The sequence below is a fragment of the Protopterus annectens genome, chromosome 6.part1 (genome assembly GCF_019279795.1).
Source record: "Protopterus annectens isolate FY-2018-M chromosome 6.part1, PAN1.0, whole genome shotgun sequence".
Classification (NCBI taxonomy): Eukaryota; Metazoa; Chordata; order Ceratodontiformes; family Protopteridae; genus Protopterus; species Protopterus annectens.
In genome coordinates, this window is record NC_056738.1 from 84,118,834 (window position 1) to 84,137,988 (window position 19,155).

Here is a 19,155-nt window from a genome sequence, read left to right on the forward strand (position 1 = left end):
TATGTCTCCAAATATCAAGCACCAAAATGAAACATTTCCCCCTGCCCCCCCCCGTGATCCATTCCTTTCAGTAGTTTTAATGCGCAAGCACCAAAATGAAATATTTCCCCCAGATCCTTGCTAATCTCTTCAGCAGTATGTCTCCAAATATGTACAGTCAGGCACCAAAATGAAGTATGCCCCCCTCCCAGCGATCCATCCCTTTCAGTAGTTTCAAGTATGCACAAGTGCCAAAATAAAACAGTTCCCCCAGACCTCCACTAATCCCTTCAGCAGTGTGTTTCCAAGTTATGTACAAGTACCAAAATTAAATATTTCCCAAAGAGATCCATTACCTCAGTGGCTTCAGGTATGCACAAGCACCAAAATGAAACATTTCCCCCAGATCCCCACTAATCACTTCAGCAGTATGTCTCCAGATATGTACAGTCAAGCACCAAAATGAAACATTTCACCCCCCCCCCCGTGATCCATTCCTTTCAGTAGTTTCAATGCACAAGCACCAAAATGAAACATTTCCCCAAGACCCCCACTAATCCCTTCAGCAAGACAAGGGCCTTTATTCATAAATCCTAATAATGGACTGATATGGGACTTCGACTCTGCATTTTCGTTAGTCTGTGAAGAAGACTGAAGAAAAGAGCAGTGCCAGTGCTACGTGGTTAAGCAAACCACAGGGTCCCGGACTTTCAGGATGACAAGACAACGAAAATGCAGACTTGGACGGAAGTCTTTTTATAAAAACAGTCAGTCTCTCCTCTCTCCCTCTCCGGGTTCTCCCTATTGCAAAAGTGTATATAGTTAACTAAGCACACGGACACCTAGAAGAAGCAGAGCAGTGCTGCGTAGATAGTTAATGCGTTTCCAAAGCACGGACTTAGTTTTTCAGTTCAGGATAAACTGAGGACTTCTGCAGAGGTTAAATAATGAGAGAAAAAAAGTAACTACAGTGACATACTGCACACACACCTAGAAGTAGAGCAGTGCTACGCCGTGGACAGTTAATACATTTGCATTGTAAAGCATGAACTTAGTTTTTCAGTTCAGACAACAAATAAAATGTGGAGGCTAATGAGGAAAAAAAAAGTAACTACACAGTACAACAAACACAGACACACACCCGACCTAGCTAGAACTAGAACTTAGAAGTATTTTTGCATTGTCATTTTCTTTTTTTCCTTCTTTTATCTGGAGGAGCTGGGGAGGAACTGGTGATATATTTTCTCATGATGACAGATCCTACTAGAATGGCTTGCCTTGCTCAGTTCAGTTTAGTTGCTACTGTTGCTCTAATTTAAACCCAAAAAGTACAGTGTCAGGCTGTCAGCTGCAGAGCTGCTCAGCTGTAAGTTGTCCTCTCTCTGATGCTGCTGCAACATGACCTTGCTGTACGTACAGAAAATATAAACCCAAACAGACTGTACAGTACACACCCCTGGAGCCATCAGTCGAATTCTGACAGGCTGACAGTCTGCTCACATAACTGACATCATCGTGTATGCCCCTGCACATGATGACGTCAGTAAAAATTTGCCAAAGAGAAAAAAAACCTAAAGAAAAAACTGGGAAATTCGTGAATTAAAACGGGCTGCTCAGGAATTCATGGCACCCCATTATTTTGACCTCAAAACTGGTAAATACCAAAGAATTCGGTACGGTTGAGAGGTATGGTTCACTTTAATTCCTCCCAGACAAGCTTATCTACTATTTGGGCCTGATGATCAGATCTGAAGCACTGTGTCTGCAACCAGAGCTCTTTCCCTTTGTGTTATTTAGCTGGCTACTTGTGCAGTATTTTAAGTGTCTTTAAAAACTTGATGTGCTTTATGCCTTAGGTTTTACTTTTGTTTACTGAATTTTAAAGTTTGAAATGTTTATATTAATACTGACATAAGAAATTAAGTAGAAAAATATGTTTTGAATTTTTCTACTTTCCAAAATTCTTGCATTTAATTTTCTGTCATCTGTTTTTGAAACAGGAAGTAGAACCAAATTCACCAGCTGCACTTGCAGGCTTGAGACCACACACAGACTACATTATTGGTGCAGATACAGTCATGAATGAGGTACTGAAAAATTATGTCTGTAAGTGTAGTGGCATGTTTTAAGCGTGTCTTCTCCTCATATGTAATGTTCTTGCTGATATATTGGTTAAAACTTTTTAGCTTAATTAACTGGCTCATGTCCTGAAAGCAAAAATGAACAAGCCTTCTGTGATGCTCTTAGATGTCCACTGTTCAAAAAACGAATAAGTGCCCAAATTCACCAATACTTCAAAATTAGCACTTGGGAAGCAGTCCAACTCCAATAAACACTTTTATTCAGCTTCACGAAGTAAACAAATCCACATAAACGTTTCACATATAAATGCGTTTTCGTCCTGTCCTGACTTCATCAGATAAAATGCATCAAGTCAAAGCCATTTTTATATTTACTTAAGTTATCAACCAATAGCATTTTTCATTCAGTAAAATCATTCATTAACTATATAACATTTACTATCTTATAAATTTAAATACTAAAACATAGTGTATTAGATATATACATTTATATTAACTCCACAAATAAATATTTAATAAAAATTCATTTATCCTTATTTAATTGAATGAAAAATGCTATTGGTTGATGAGTTAATTAAGCAAATATAAAAATGGCTTTGACTTGATGCATTTTATCTGATGAAGTCAGGAGAGGATGAAAACGCATTTATATGTGAAACGTTTGTGGATTTTTTTTACTTCGTGAAGCTGAATAAAAGTGTTGATTGGAGTTGGACTGCTTCCTAAGTGCTAATTTTGAACTGTTAGGTGTCCATCATGTTTCACTTTTGCAGTCCTGACTTGTAGGATTTCCCACTGTGTAAGCCCTTGGCCATCCCGACTGCCAGAGATTCTTTTTCCCTCCTCCAGGAGCCAGTGGACACCCTGTCTGATGTCACTACATTTGGGTATAATGGGAGTCGGCCAGCACCATGACCTAAGTTCTTTGAGCCTGGAGAAGAGTGTCAGTTGGTGTGGAGTGTCAGTTGGTATATCAGTCAGGCCACACTAGAGAAGGAAGGCACCTAAAAGTTAAGTACCCCGTTGGGGAACCTTTAATGGGCCTTTTGACTAATGTCAGAGAAAGTTAATAACTGTCTCTGCTGTGGCAATCAGATACCACACCAGGACTTTCACTCTTTTTGTGTGACTTGTTTGGGGCTGGAATATGACATCCCCAACTGTGGGTTTTCTGCTCACTTTAATGGCAGAACTGTAAAGCATAGGACCGAAATTCTAGCTAAACATCTTAGTGAGGGCATCGGGCCATTCGCATACTATGTAGTCCACAGGTCGAGCTGAAGTAGATCTCCCTAGATGAAAAGGGAAAAGAGCTTCAGATTTAGGGCCTCAGACTAATTGGCGCTTGCTGTTGACCAGTTCTCTTAGACTTGTTATTGTCAAAGAAGTTTTGGTGCCTACACAGCCCACTTCCTTGACTGAGGTGGTGGCACAGGCCTCTGTCAAGGCACATTCAGTGTCTGATATGCCTCTGGGTCCTTCTTCATCCTTTCAAGCTGAAGGGCTCAGTTTGTTGGTTTAGTCCAGGATTGCTACAAAGGTTCCAGCTTCTGACAACTGTTCAAAGACTGATAACGGCATTTTGAGTAGTCCAGATATTTCTTCAGTTTACTAGTTGTGAGAGTCAGTTGTCCATCTGGTTGCGGTGATTGGCCTTGGACCAAAACCAAAGGCCGCTCACATGAAAGTTGCTCCTGTCCTGTCTCAGCCTAGGCCTACCGGCTGCCACTCTCGGGCCTACCAACAAGACTTTGCGAGGTTGGCTGAGGATTTGATCTCCTTGGTTAGATCTGGACACCTTTCTACCCCTGAGTCCTCCCCTGGTAAAAGAACAAGGGACACACATTTTCTGATTCTTTGGACTTTGATGAATTTAATCAGCAAGAATGCACCTTTGAGGAGGTTGCATCCATTGCTTCCTGTGGAGATTCCTTGCCTCAGCCCCCCCCCCCCAAGGATCATTCCTTAGGGGAAACTTTGCATACATTGAGGGAACACTTCAAATGGGTAGCTCAGGACTCCCAATCCAAGTAAAGGATTAGGAAATTTCTTAATCTCCCTGAGCACAAGTGCCTTGCCGTACTGCCATACCCCCCCCCCACACACACACACACACACAGACATCTTAGAGGTGGTAGACAATGTCTTCCTGGATTCTTCCTTGCAACCAGGCACTCTGCCTTCCTCTCCTCGAAAACCTGACAGATTTTACAGAGTTCTAGACTCCCACAAACACCATTTTAAGAACCCTGTGGCAGACCCTGAGGTTGTGACCCCAGTCCTTAAGGGAGAACAAGCTAGCTCTACCAAAAAAGCCATTGCCTACTGACAAGGAAAGCAGAGCTTTGGACATATTTGGAAAGAAAGTCTACACCTCTGCTGCCCTTGTCATGTGGGCTTTGAACTGCCAGTTTCATATGGTCAAGTACCAGGAAACCATTCTTGACCAGATGAAACAAAAATTGATGGACATTGAAAACAAGGTCCTCTCAAAGGAATTAATGGATCTATGCAACTTCTGCTCTCAAGTAGCTAAGCACTGTCTGCAGTGTAGCTGTGATGCTTTAGAAGCCCCCAGCAAGGCAGCAGCCACAGGATCCATCATTAGAAGACGTGACTGCTGAGGGAGCATTCCCTTCCAGAACACATCATATCCAGTCTTCTTGATGCCCCATTAGACAAATATATTCTGCTTGGTCCTAAGGCTGAAATGTCTGTAAGAAAATGGAGGATAAGGCCAAGTCCATACAAACTGTGACACCCGTGGACTGGCCCAGCAATCAAGGAGCCTCAGTCCTCACCACTAACACCAGAGAGGGGGGGGGTCCATATAGGGAAATGATAATAAATGCACAGTAGAGTTCAATTTCCCTTAAGGGCACACAGAGATCACCATCAGTCTGGGGCTGGTTTCTCCCTTTCTGTCCAGGTCCCCAGTAAGACTCCCCACTGGCACAGCTATAGGGTCCAGATCTCAGCCTAGTGGGCAAGCTAAAGCCTCCAGCACTCTCTCTGTCCAACCAGTACTTCATGTCCCTGTCCAAGTAGCACACACACACACACACACACACACACACACACACACACACACACACACACACACAGAGCACACACACACACACACACACACACAGAGCACACACAGCACACACACACACACAAACACTTTGAGATAAGAGTTATATACAACCACACAGACACTCATGGGGAAGGCTGGCACAGGTTCTCCAGCTGTGCCCCTTTTACTCAGACTATATGGTAGGTATCACTGCCACCACCCAGCTAATATTTTTCAGCTACTCAAAGGCCCTTATGAAAGGGTGTCAAATTATACCGTGCAATATTATTACACACACACACACACACACAAACACTTTGAGATAAGAGTTATATACAACCACACAGACACTCATGGGGAAGGCTGGCACAGGTTCTCCAGCTGTGCCCCTTTTACTCAGACTATATGGTAGGAATCACTGCCACCACCCAGCTATTATTTTTCAGCTACTCAAAGGCCCTTATGAAAGGGTGTCAAATTATACTGTGCAATATTATTATCCTAATGGTAAGTGCGACTGAACAGTCAAGACTTATTTGGAGTGACTTGGTACAGTATCACTGTATACATGCAGTGTATTCTTAGAGCTTAAATTATCTCTACACAAAATGGACACAGTTGAAAGGTTTAAAAATATTTAATAATAAAAGCACAAGACAATATTTCTTTCTACACAATGCTACTCAAGAGTTCAGAGATCACAGAGAAATGCTTAAAATAATACAGTAGAAAAGTTCTGACATCAACACAGAAAAACACTTTATTTTCCTAATTCCTAGCTATTTCTAAGAGAAAACACAGTTCTAAAATCCTACTTACATATAGACACAGGCAGCGTGGTGAGTTGGATGTTCTCAAGACAAATACTCAAATGCTTTCATTCTTTCTGTCCTTAAATTGATAACACAGTACCACCGATTCATTTCAGATGACATAATTTCTTTCTGGTTCCCAGGCTAACAGACTGTCAGATGTTAATAGCCCTGTTGATCTTGCAGCTGGTCAGGAACCAGAGCAATAAAAGAAATTATACATGCAAATTCTAGCCATTAGCTTTGGCCTCAAAACAATAGGCAGAATGCCTTTATCTTGAAATCTGTGCTCTGAGTTTTGACATCAAATTATTGACTTATCAGCTTTGTTACAGCAGAGTGGACTGTTACATTTTTGCAGTTCCACATTTAACACCATCTTTTCCCACTGAAGAGAACAAGTCTGTGGCTTATATTAATATTTACAAATGACAGAATTATCTACAAATTTGTATCTGGCTAGGCTGGCAGCCTTCAACCATCTTCACACATCTCCCCCCAGGGGAACTCAAGCTAGATGTTTGTGTTTCACTGTTGCAGTCTTTACAATTGGGTTATCCTGCAGGCAGGCTACCCACAGTTGGCCCGAGTTCCAACGTCTAGGTCCGGCGTCGGTTGCTGTCGCCTCCTCCCTGACGTCAGTGTGCCAAGGGTATAAAAGATGCAGCTGACGCCATTTTCTTCAGTCTTTTCTTGCTGCGCAGTGCCCAAAGCAAAAACAGTTCCCAAGTGCCGGTCTGCCGACTCCTGAGATTTTCAGATTCGAATTTCAGAGCCGAAGTCTTCATTAAAGCTAAGTACCCCGTTGGGGAAACTTTTTTCTTGCTCCAGACCGATGTCAGAAAAAGTTACTAATTGTATTTCATGTGGGAAGCAAATACCTCATAAGGATTTTCATTCTTACTGTATTACTTACCTAGGCCCTGACCATGACATTTCTAGTTGTCGATTTTGTGCTAGATTTAACCAATGCACTATTAAGCGTCGGTACGATTTCCCATTTCATTTCTTTGGCAAAAGATTTAATTATATAATGCCGTCGGAACAGTCGACTACCGGAGTTTATAAAAAGTGCAAAGAAAAAGAAAAGGACAGGCATCCGAGGTCCAAAATCATCGACGAGGCTTCCGCTAGGCCTGTTGCCGGTTCTCAGTGAGGCACTTTTGCAGCTCCTGACGCCCACTACCTCAGAGCCACAGGCCGCTTCCAACTCCCATGTGGAGCCGACTAGGCCGCTGGAAACTCAAGGTAGTGGACACTCGGAAACTATTCCCTCAGATGGGTCCGGAGCCGCTGAGCAGGCATCGACTTCTGAGGGTGTTTTCAGGCCTACACGGTTATATGTAAAACCAACTTCAGCTTCAAAGGCAAAGACTAAAGCAGCTGTAAAGACAAATAAACAAGTACAGCATTTTCCTGGACAGGCCTCCATGCCTAAAAAACAGATGCTTAAAATGGCCGAAGACCTAATTACTTTGATCAGGGGTTCCCATCCCCCTCCTGATAAGAGGCCTAGGCAAGAGAGACCATATGAATCCTCAGATCAGGTTTCAATTTCCTCTGATTCCTCTTTTGAACAGGAATGCACTCTTCCTCCCTTTGAGGATTCTGATGCTGAAGAATCTATCTCTTCAGCCTCTCCTCCTGAGGATTATTCTTTTGGGGAGACCCTGCATACTGTGAGGGAGCATTTCCACTGGGAGAGCCAAGATTACTCAGAATCCAAGAAAAGGCTCAGAGACTTCCTTTTATTACCTCAGGGCCTGCACAGGCCCCTTGCTATTCCTCCTGTTTTAGACATTGTAGATGATGTATTTTCAGAGTCCGGTCTGTCTCCTGACTCTTTACCACCAGCTCCTGTTAAGCCAGACAGATACTACAGGGTACCTGATTCACATAAATTTCTTTATAAAAACTGCTGCTGACCCAGAAACCATCTCTCAGGGTCCCAAAGGGGTCAAGGCTTCCACTGCAAAAAACCCTATCCCCTCTGATAGGGATTCAAGGGCCCTGGACAGATGGGGGGAAAAAGATTTATACGTCTGCTACCTTGGCTGTAAGGGCTTTAAATTGTCAGTTTCATATGCTTAAATATCGGCAATATCTTATGTCACTGCTTAAACAGAAAATGTTGACAAATTCAGAATGTGCAGAAAACAAAGAACTGCAGGATTTATTGCATGCAGCAGAACAAGTGGGAAAGCATACTTTGCAGTGTGGTTTTGATTCTCTAGAGGCCTCCTGCAGGGCCACAGTTACAGGTTCTGTCATTAGGAGGCATGCTTGGTTAAAAGAACAGAATCTGCCCGATCATGTTAAAGTAAAACCATTAGATGCTCCATTACAGCATGATACCTTGTTTGGTGTTAAAGCAGAAGAGGTGTTGAAGAAAATGGAGGACAAAGCTAAATCTATGTAAACAGTCAAGGATTTCTTACAGGTACAGCCTCCCAGATTTAGCAGGAACTGGCCTACAAAGAATTGGTCCTTTCCAGTGTCAGACAGGCCACAAAGAGGCAGATACAGATGCCCCAGAGGCAGATCACAGCCCCAAGGCTCATACAGGCCTAAACAATGGGATGCTTCTACCTCCAAAAGTGGAGAGGAAAAATCACAGCCATACAGGAAACAGTCTCAATGACTTTCCCCTGCCAGCACCAAGCACTTATTTTCTGGCAGCTCCTTTGGGAGGAAAACTAACACTTTTTTTCACAAAATTGGCACATGATCACCCAGGACAAATGGGTCTTAAATATCGTATCACAAGGCTACAGGTTCCACTTTCACACCCTGCCAAGGCCAAATGGTATGCCAGACCTGCCACGCAATCAATGGGCAGAGGCACAAAAACAAGTTTCATCCCTCATGGGACATGAGAGCCATTCAGCAAGTACCACAGCAAGAGCAGGGACTAGGATTTTACTCAAGGCTATTCTTGGTGCCCAGAAAGGACAAAGCCTGGAGACCAATACTGGACCTGTCTATCCTAAACACATTCCTGGATATTCCAAAATTCAAATCTGCAGCAGCTTCTGCCCATGCTGGGCAAGAAGGCTTGGCTTGTGACTTTAGACCTAAAAGAGGCATACCTGCATGTCCCAATCAGACAATCATGCAGAAGATACCTCAGATTTATAGCTGGCTCAATGCAGTACCAATTCTCTGCACTGTCCTTTGGCTTATCTACTGCGTCCGGGTCTTCACAAAATGCCTGGCACCAGTAATTGCATTTTGCTGACAAAGAGGAATACAAATATATCCTTACTTGGACGACTGCCTTATTCAAGCAGAGAACAAGGACATTCTACTACAGCATCTGGCGTTTGTAAAAAGATTACTAACAGGTCTAGGGTGCACAGTAAACGAAAAGAAATCAAAACTCGTACCCTCTCAAGAGATAATATTCCTGGGTGCAAGCTTAAATACAACTGCCCAGATGGCTTATCTCACGCCAAACAAACACAGACAACTGACTACTTATTTCAGAATATTGGCATAAAAAACCCAGTTATCTGCAAGAAAAGGTCTGCAGGCTTTGGGCTTCATGGCATCCTTGCATTCTGCTAATTCCATATGCAAGAGTGCATATGAGGAAATTTCAGTGGTATCTAAAAAGTGTTTAGACTCAACATTGCCACATCCTGGAAACAATAATTACCCTAATTCCCTGCCTGCAACAGGAGTTTCGATGGTGGGCAAAAGCCTGTCACCACAACACGGGGCAGCCATTCATCTTACCCACAGCCAGGCAGACAATGACAACAGATGCGTCAGATTATGCCTGGGGGGCCCATATGGCAGGAAGATGTATTCAGGGCACATGGTCTGCAAGTCAAATGCATCTGCATAACAATCAAAAAGAGATGCTAGCTGTTCAGAATGCCCTGACAACCTTCAAGGATCTCCTTCATCCAGGACAACTACTGATAAAGACGGACCATACTACAGTCATGTGGTACATAAACAAGCAGGGGTGCACACATTCCTATCCCCTCTGCAGACTAGCCATGAACTTGTGGGACACAGCATTGACTTACCAAGTACATCTGCAAGCACAATTCCTGCCAGGAAGGATAAATACACTGGCAGATGAAATAAGCAGAAACCTAATGGATCCCCACGAGTGGAAATTGGATCCACAAGTTTTCAGCATGATAACAAGGAACTGGGGATGCCCAGACATAGACCTATTTGCCTCCCCTCACAACTGCCAACTACAGAGATTCTGCACAAGGACTTATCACAAGCAAGCATGGAAAGTGGATGCTGTATCTTTCAGATGGAAAAACCTAACAGTATATGCCTTTCCTCCTCTGCCTCTCCTCCCCAAGGTACTCCTCAAGGTCAGACAAGAGAAGCCAAAAATGATGCTGATTGCCCCAGACTGGCTCCGCCAGCACTGGTACCTAATCCTAAAGAGCTCGTCTCCATGCCCAGCTTGGACATTACCTCAGATTCCTCACTTATTGACCCAACAAGACAGATACTGCACAGCCAACTCGGGACCTTAAACCTGGCTGCATGGTGGATAATGTAGCCATTCAAGACACACCTCTCTCTAAAGCAGTGATGGATGTTATTTTGGAGGCCAGGAGGCCTAGCACCAGAAAATCTTATGCAGAAAAATGGAAGAGATTCTGTGCTTGGAACCAGGCACAAGGTATTCACACGATTGTTCCAAATATTCCTCAGGTTTTGCAATACTTAACTGAGATGCTGGATAAAGGCCTTTCCTTTTCATCAGTTAAAATTCATGCCTCTGCCATTTCAGCTCATTACAATACAGAACCGCCTATTTTTTCTCATCCATTACTAAGGCAGTACCTCAGAGGGGCCAAAAACATAAGACCTCCAAGGAGAGCACCAATACCTGCATGGATGGGACCTCAACTATGTCTTGGAAAAACTCACACTGCCTCCATTTGAGCCAGCCTCTGCAGCTGATATATAATTCTTATCCTGGAAAACAGCTCTGCTCCTAGCATTAAACTCTGCTAGACTAGTCTCAGAGTTACAGGCACTCATGGCTGTGGAACCTTTTATCATTTTCCATCCTGACAGGGTTTCTCTGAGGACAAACCCTACATTTTTGCCGAAGGTAGTGTTCAGTGTGACCCTTAACCAAACAATTCATTTGCCTACCTTTTACCCAAACCCACAGAATAAGGGTGAGAGAATTCTGCATTCTTTGGACATTCACAGGCAGCTACGCTTCTACTTGGACAGAACCAAAGCTTTCAGAAAGACTGAACAACTTCTAGTGGCATATGCTGCAGGATCACAAGGAAAGCCTATCTCAAAGCAGACTATTTCAAAGTGGATAGGCCACTGCATTCGTTTCTGCTATGCACAGCATGCCAGATCAGTGCCTAAGGGCATTAGGCCACATTCAACCAGAGCAGCAGTCACTTCAGCAGCCTTCCTCAGAGGAGTACCAACCAAAGACGTCTTAGAGGCTGCAACTTGGAGTTCAGTGCATACTTTTACAAAGCACTATCCCTTACTTCTGTACTCTAAATCCAGGGCAGACTTTGCCGCTGCAGTTCTGCAGGGCCTGATAGCCTCTCCTAATCCTATCCAGCACCAGCCTCCCAACCTTAGCTTTGGGATTCAACCCAATTGTAATGACTGCAACAGTGAAACACGATGAACATAGTACAGTTGTGTACCTACCATAAATGTAGATGTTTGAGTGTATTCACTGTTGCAGTCCAGGTTACCCTCCCACATCCCCCTTTTCCTTGCTGGGACTTATCTGTACTTCTCTATTCTATACAACCTATGTGGTGTATTTGCTTGTAGATGAAGGAAAAGTTGTTTTGTGTATGCATGCTTATTGGCATAATTTAGCCTACCATTTCAGGGGCACCTGACATCTGGGGCAAGAAAAACTGAAGAAAATGGCGTCTGCTGCATCTTTTATACCCCTGGTGCACTGACGTCAGGGAGGAGGTGACAGCAACTGACGCTGGACTTGGACTTTGGAACTCGGGCCGACTGCGGGTAGCCTGCCAGCAGGATTACCCAGTTGTAATGACTGCAACAGTGAATACACTCGAACATCTACATTTATGGTAGGCACACAACCGTACTTTTTTCAAGTGACCTTTGAGAAACGTTGCTTGAAAGGGTTAGGTCCATCTGAGTATACCTTGCCCCATTCCCGGTCTTCAGAGCCCATCTGCGTTGGCATTGCTAAATCCCACTGAGGTGCTGCACTGACATATATGCTTGCAACCCTAGGCTCCATCCCAACAACCCAGCATCTTGCGGGCTGGCTCCATGTAACCATGCCAGGGGGTTGTGATCTGTCACCACAGGTAATTTCCTTCTGTACAGACAAGGCTGAAGTCTCTGCAGTGCCCACATCATGGCCTTACATTCCTCTTCCATAGCTGTACAGCATTCTTCCCGGATTGTAGGCCACGAGTGAGATAAACCACTGGGTGCTCCTCTCCTCCTGAAGAAATCTGGCTAAGTACAGCCCCCACCCCATGGTTCAAAGCATCCACCTGCAATACAAATACTTTGCTGTAATCTGGACTGGCTAACACAGGGGGACCTCCCAAACCTTCCTTAAGCTCCTGGAATGCCTGCTCGCAGGCTGTGGTCCACGCTACCTTATCTGGCCTGTTTTTCCTTGTCAGGTCTGTGAGAGGAGCAGCTATGGTACTGTAACTGGGGATGAACTTTCTCTAGTACCCTGCAGTCCCTAAGAATGCTCTCACCTGCTTTTCGGTAACAGATGAAGGCCATGCCTGAATGGCTTCTATTTTGGCAGGTTCTGACCCGATTTTACCACTCCCCAGTCTGTCCCAAGTAGGAGACCTCTGCCATACCCAGCTGACATTTGCTGGGATTACTGGTCAACCCTGCCCTCTGTATTCTGCCCAGCACCTCCCTGATATGTTGAAGGTACTCTTGCCAGTAGCAGCTGTAGATGGCAATATCATCTAGGTAAGCAAGGGCAAACCCTCCTATTTCTGCTAGGATATGATTTACCAGCCTCTGGAAAGTTGCTGGGGCATTCTTCATCCCAAAGGGCATCTTTGTGAACTCGTACATGCCAAAAGGAGGCACAAAGGCTGACTTCTCTTTAGCACTTGGAGTCAAGGGCACCTGCCAGTAACCCTTGGTAAGATCAATGGTTGTAAGATACTTAGCCCCGCCCAGCTGCTGTAGGGCCTCATCTATCCTATCATAGGGTAAGCATCTGACTCTGTGTGACTATTTGATTTCCTGTAGTCCATGCAGAACCTGGTGCTGCCACCCTTCTTTGGCACCAGCACCACTGGGGAGGCCCTGGGACCATTGGACTCTTGAATCACCCCTAGTTCCAACATCTCCTGTATCTCCTCCCTCAGAGTCTGTTTGACTCTCTCAGGCACCCTATAAGGGGCCTGCCTAATGGGCCTTTGGGGTCCTGTATCCACCTGGTGCTGCACCAGGTGGGTGCACCCTGGTTTCCCAGTGAACATGTCCCCAAACTCCTCTAACACTGCTCGAATTTCTTGAATTTGCGTAGGAGATAGCTCCTGGGACATTGCTACCCCTTCCACTGAGGTGTCAATTTGAGCCTCACTGAGGAGATCAGTCACCAGATCTCTTTCAGACTCCACTGACGTGTCAATTTGAGCCTCACTGAGGAGGTCAGTCACCAGATCTCTCTGACTCCTCCTGCAATCCACTGCAAATGCTCAGCACAAGGGCCTCCCTATCATGGTAAGGTTCATCATGTTTATGGTGCAATTTGTGCCCCTGCCTCCTGCCTAGCAGTTCCACCATGTACTTAACATCACTTACCACCTTGTAGGGTCCCTCCCAAGCTGCTTGCAGCTTGTTGTGTCTGACAGGAATGAGAACCATTACCTGCTGCCCCACAGCATACTCTCTATCTTGAGCATTCCTATCATACCACACCTTTTTCTGTTGTTGGATTTCTGCCAGGTTCTCCTCGGCCAAGCCCATGAGTTCCCTGAGCCTTGTCCTGAGGTTTAGGACATATGCCACAACAGACACCTTGTGAGGTTCACACTCCCCTTCACACTCATCTCAAATTAAATCTAGAGGTTCCCCTCACCTTATGCCCATACAGCAACTCAAAGGGTGAAAAGCCTGTGGATTCCTGGGGAACCGCTGTGTAAGCAAAGAACATATGGGGCAAATATTTGTCCCACTCCCTCTTAAACTGGTCTGCAAATGCCCATAGCATGGACTTGATTGTAGAGTTTTAACCTCTCAACAAGACCATTAGTCTGGGGATGATGGGGGGTGGTCTTCAGGTGCATCACCCCACAGTACTTCCACAGACAACCCAGCAGGTCTGACATGAAAGTGGCACCTCTTTTGGGAAACCTACCCTGCTCATAACCTCTAACAAAGCATTTGCCACCTTTTCTGTCTCAATGGAGGACAGAGGCACTGCCTCAGGGTATCGTGTAGTTATAATCCACTACCACTAGGATATACATCCCCCTGTGGAACTTGGGGTACTCGAGGGCCCACAATATATATCTACCCTCTGAAATGGCCCCTCAGTCACAGGCAAAGGCATCAAAGGAGCTCTCGCCTTGTCTCCTGCCTTGCCTACCTTTTGGCACTGCTCACAGGTCCTGCAGTACCCTGTTACATCTCTGGAAATTCCAGGCCAATAGAAGTTCTGCATACTACGTCTCTTTGTATGTTTTATGCCCATATGACCTGCAAAGGGAATATCATGGTCTATGGCTAGAAGCGCCAGATGGTAGACTTTAAGCACTACCAACTGCTGTACTCTCTCACCTTCTAGCCCTCCCTCAGGGGTCCACTCTCTGTACAGTAACCCTTTGTCCCAGTATACAGATTCCTCCTTCCCTTTAGAATCAGGTGCCTCCCTAGCTACCTGCCTCCGGCCTTGCAATGTAGGGTCTGAGAGCTGAGCCTGTCTCAACTCTCTTTTTAACCCTTCCCAGCTCCCCTTCCACAGGAAGTGTGGCATCCTCTGACAGTGGTGCCTCACTGTCAGCCTGTGTACTACTACTCACCTCTACCTTTGCAGTCACTCTGTCGAAGGGAACATCAGTACCCACAAGCAGCTGTGGCTCACGTTCAGTTTAAGTAGCCCTCTCCCTGAAGTAACAACCTCACCAGTCCTGGCTACAATTATGCAGTCTGTCTGGGTTTCCCCCAGGCTACCAGTCCCACATGCTTGTCTCCAAGGCTGACTGTGTGTAACTGCATGAGCACATGGTACTGCATTATCAAAATCATTCCCTATCTGGACATCTGCAGGGATATCCTCAAACACACCTACTTGCTGGTTTCCTTTTCCACCCTCGCAGTCAAGGGGAACCCTAGCCAAAGGTATTTGGAATTAGGTCCCTCCTAAAGCTCTGACTGGAGTAGACTGTCCAGTCAAGTAGTGCTCCTCTGTAACCATTGCAGGCTTTACAATGGTTATTTCAGAGGCTGTCTCGCTCTTAGCAATGGCCTCTTTGCCATTCAGTACAATAAGATATAACCTCTTGTGGTAGTTTGGTACCCTTGTTGTCCCAAGACAACCTACTATTGGCATTTTGTCTTTCCCACTTACTGGCTCTCACCTTTTGTTCCCCACCTTGCCTCTGTGGACATCTGTATGCCACATGGCCGCACTGGTTGCATTCAAAACATTTAACCCTAGGTCCTGGACTAGTGGCTTCCCCTGCTACTGGCAGATTCTGTTGGGACAGTCTGTGCTGCCCACCATGGGTTCCGTTAGACCCATGAGTAGTACTGGGGGGTCCCTTTCCTGTGCAGGGATGCCCTGCTTGCTAGGTATAGGTCTCCCGTCTTCCCTAACTCATCGGAAGTAGCACATTGTCTGTCAGCTAACCAGATCCTCATGTCCTCAGGCAAAGTGCTAAGGGCTTGTTTCCTCACCAAAAGGTCTGCAAGCCCTTAAAAAGTGGTTACCTGACATCCACTCACCCACCTATGAAAATAAGTGCTTAGTTCAGCAACATGTTCACACGCACTTTCATCTGCCTTGCGTCTGTGCTCACGAACCTTTTTCCCATAAGTTTCATGTGTTAGCTTAAAACATTCTAACAAGGAATTCTTAACAACAGTGTAATTAAAACAGTCAACGTCAGACATTTTAGACAACACAGTTACAGCTTTACCATGGAGTGAGGGGGTCAGGAACCGTTCCCAGAGCCTTTGGTGAACATCATACTGTTTACGTACCCTCTCAAACTTATGAATGAAACTATCAAAATTATCCCCCTCTTTAAACTGCGGAAGACATTTACTGACCTTTTGTGCTTCTGGGGTCCAGTTGCGTCCCTTCCCCATTACCTCCATGACTCTGGCGAAGAGTCAGCATCTGCTTCTCATGCTGCCTCTGCCTCTCCTTTTCCTCAGATGCTGCCTCTGCCTGTCCTTTTCCTCAGCTTCCAGGCATAGCAGTTTCTCTTTCTCCTCACTCTCTAGATGCCTCAGTTTCTCAGCCTGGCCTCCAACTCAAGTCTCTTTAGCTCCAGATGGATTTTTAAGTCCTCTGCAGAAAGGTTGAGCTGTCCATTCTCTGAGGGTGGTACATCTCCAGTGCCAGTTTGATCATTCAATTGGTTGTTGTTTTCTGATGCAGCTGTTACCAAAGCTGCAATCATGTCTGCTTTAGGCAGGTTTCCATGCACCAGTCCCCTAGCCTGGCACATCTCAGCCAGCTGGCTCCTTGTCAGCTTTTCGTACTCCTCTGCTGACAATGCTGCCTGCTCTTCCTGACTAAGCTAACAAAAGAAATAAAACCATTATGATTTGAAGTTTGAGTATTCACTGTGTGGCTGATTTTGAGTACAAAACACCTTCAGTGATCACTGTACACAAGCTACAGGAATTTGCTTTACCCACACCACTACAAGCCAATTAGTATTTGCCAACCAATTAATATGTGGTGTGGATATCCTATCACTGCCAAACAATTAATATGTGATGCCCATGCACTCGCCCAGCAGTCAAGGAGCCTCGGTCCTCACCACTAACACCAGTGAGGGGCGTCCATATAGGGAAAGAATAATAAATACACACACAATAAAGTACAATTTCCCTTAAGGGCACACAGAGATCACAGTCAGTCTGGGGCTGTTTTTTTCCCTTTCTTTCCAGGTCCCTGATAAGACTGTCCACTGGCACAACTATACAGTCTAGATCTTAGCCTGGTGGGCAAGCTAAAACCTCCAGCACCCTCTCTGTCCAACCAGTGCTTCGTGTCCCTGCCCAAGTAGCTGACACACACACACACTTTGAGATAAGAATTATATGCAGCCACACAGACACTCCTGGGGAAGGCTGGCACAGGTTCTCCAGCTGTGCCCCTTTTATCCAGACTGTACGGTACAAAATCACTGCCACCACCCAGCTAATATTTATCAGCTACTCAAAGGCCCTTATGAAAGGGTGTCCAATTTTACTGTGCAATATTATCTAAATGGTAAGTGCGACTGAACAGTCAAGACTTATTTGGAGTGACTTGTTACAGTATCACTATATACATGCAGTGGACTCTTGGAGCTTAAATTATCTCTACACAAATTAGCCACAGTTGAAATTTTAAAAATATTTAATAATAAATAATAAAAACGCTAGTCAAGAGTTCAGAGATCACAGAGAAATACTTAAAGTAATTCATTAGAAAATTTCTGACATCAACACAGAAAAACACTTAGAAATAGCTAGGAATTAGGAAGATTGGACTAAGAGAAAACACAAGATAAATGCTCTCATTCTTTCTGTCCTTAAATTGATAACACAGTACTACTGATTCATTTCAGATTACATTTTTTCTTTCTGGTTCCCAGGCTAACAGACTCTCAGAGGTTAATAGCCCTTTTGATCTTGCAGCTGGTCAGGAACCAGAGCAGTAAAAGAAATTATACATGCAAATTCTAGCCTTCAACTCTGGCCTCAAAACAATAGGCAGAATGCCTTTGTCTAGACATCTCGACTCCGAGTTTTGACATCAAAGAATTGACTTATCAGCTTTGTTGCAGCAGAGTGCACATTTTTGCAGTTCCACATTTAACACCATTTTTCCCATTTTAAGCGAACAAGCCTGTGGCTTATATTAATATTTACAAATGACAACATTGTCTACAAAATTCTATCTGGCTAGGCTGGCAGCCTTCACCTATCTTCACACAAACAATCAGGACTTTCTTCAGGTCCAACCCCCTTGTTTCTGCAGAAATTATCCTACCAAGCACTGGTTCTTTCTAGCTCCCTAATCTAAGCCTTGGCAAAGGAACCCCATAGGGAGAGGAGCCATAGACAGCACCAATTGCATAAACAATGTCAAACAGACTCCAGTAGACCTGGAGGATTATGTTCCCAGGTCCCTAGCAGGGTGCAACTCTGACTCTTGCATTTTACTTCCTATCCTGTCCCTGACCCAGGTGGATGGTGGAGGAGACATTCACTATTATACAGGAAATAGGCTGTCATTACCAAAGACTAGTGGGTGCTAAACATCATTCTAAGGGTTTACAAACTCAAGTTAAAAGAATGCTTGATTCATTCAGGCTTCCCAGACATTCCTACAGGCTTGACCCAGATAAAGCTGCTGTGCACTCAAGGCTGTGTGGAGCCTGTACCAGAACACTTAAGGAAAAGCTTTTTACTCCAAACTGTTCCTTGTGCCAAGAAAAGAAGATATCTGGAGGCCAGTTCTGGACCTCTCAAAGCTCAACTGATTCTTAAAGGTTCCAAAATTCAAGATGCTAACTTTTTCAAAAGCTACTGCCCATGATTTCCCCCAATGCCTTCATGGTTACCGTGGTCCTAAAAGATGCTTACCTCCATATTCCCATATATTCCCATAGAGGAATCACACACAAGCTTCTTGAGGTTCAGAGCAGGTATCAGGCACCATCAGTTCCGTACTCTGCCCTATGGCTTGTCTATTGCTCCCAGGGTCTTTACAAAATGCATAGCCCCAGTGATAGCTTTCTGCAAGACAGTGGTAATTCAGATTTACCCTTGGACGATCGCCTCATTCAGGCAACAAACCTAGAGAAACTCAGAGCAGATTACACCCCAAATCCTCTAGCTTCTGTGGGGTTCACCCTCAATACACAAAAGCTCAGACAGACCCCACAAACATGATTGTGTTTCTGGGGGCCTTACTGGACTCTGCTCTTCAGAAGACCTCCTTACCTCTGGACAAGGTCACCTTCCTGACCCTGTATTTCAAGACACTCTTGGTCAG

The 19,155-nt window shown here is 44.8% G+C and overlaps 1 protein-coding gene across 3 annotated transcripts in view; it reads left to right on the plus strand.

Moving 5' to 3' along the window:
• GORASP2 (golgi reassembly stacking protein 2) overlaps positions 1 to 19,155 on the plus strand; it is a 1,358,808-nt gene that overhangs the window by 723,110 nt on the left and 616,543 nt on the right. For 2 of the 3 annotated variants that reach the window (XM_044075519.1, XM_044075517.1), the window contains exon 4: positions 1,980 to 2,066. The exons of the other annotated variant lie outside the window; for it this stretch is intronic. In XM_044075519.1, coding sequence (XP_043931454.1) covers positions 1,980 to 2,066 — 87 coding nt within the window. The remainder of the gene's footprint in view (positions 1 to 1,979; positions 2,067 to 19,155) is intronic. 3 annotated transcript variants of the gene reach the window in all.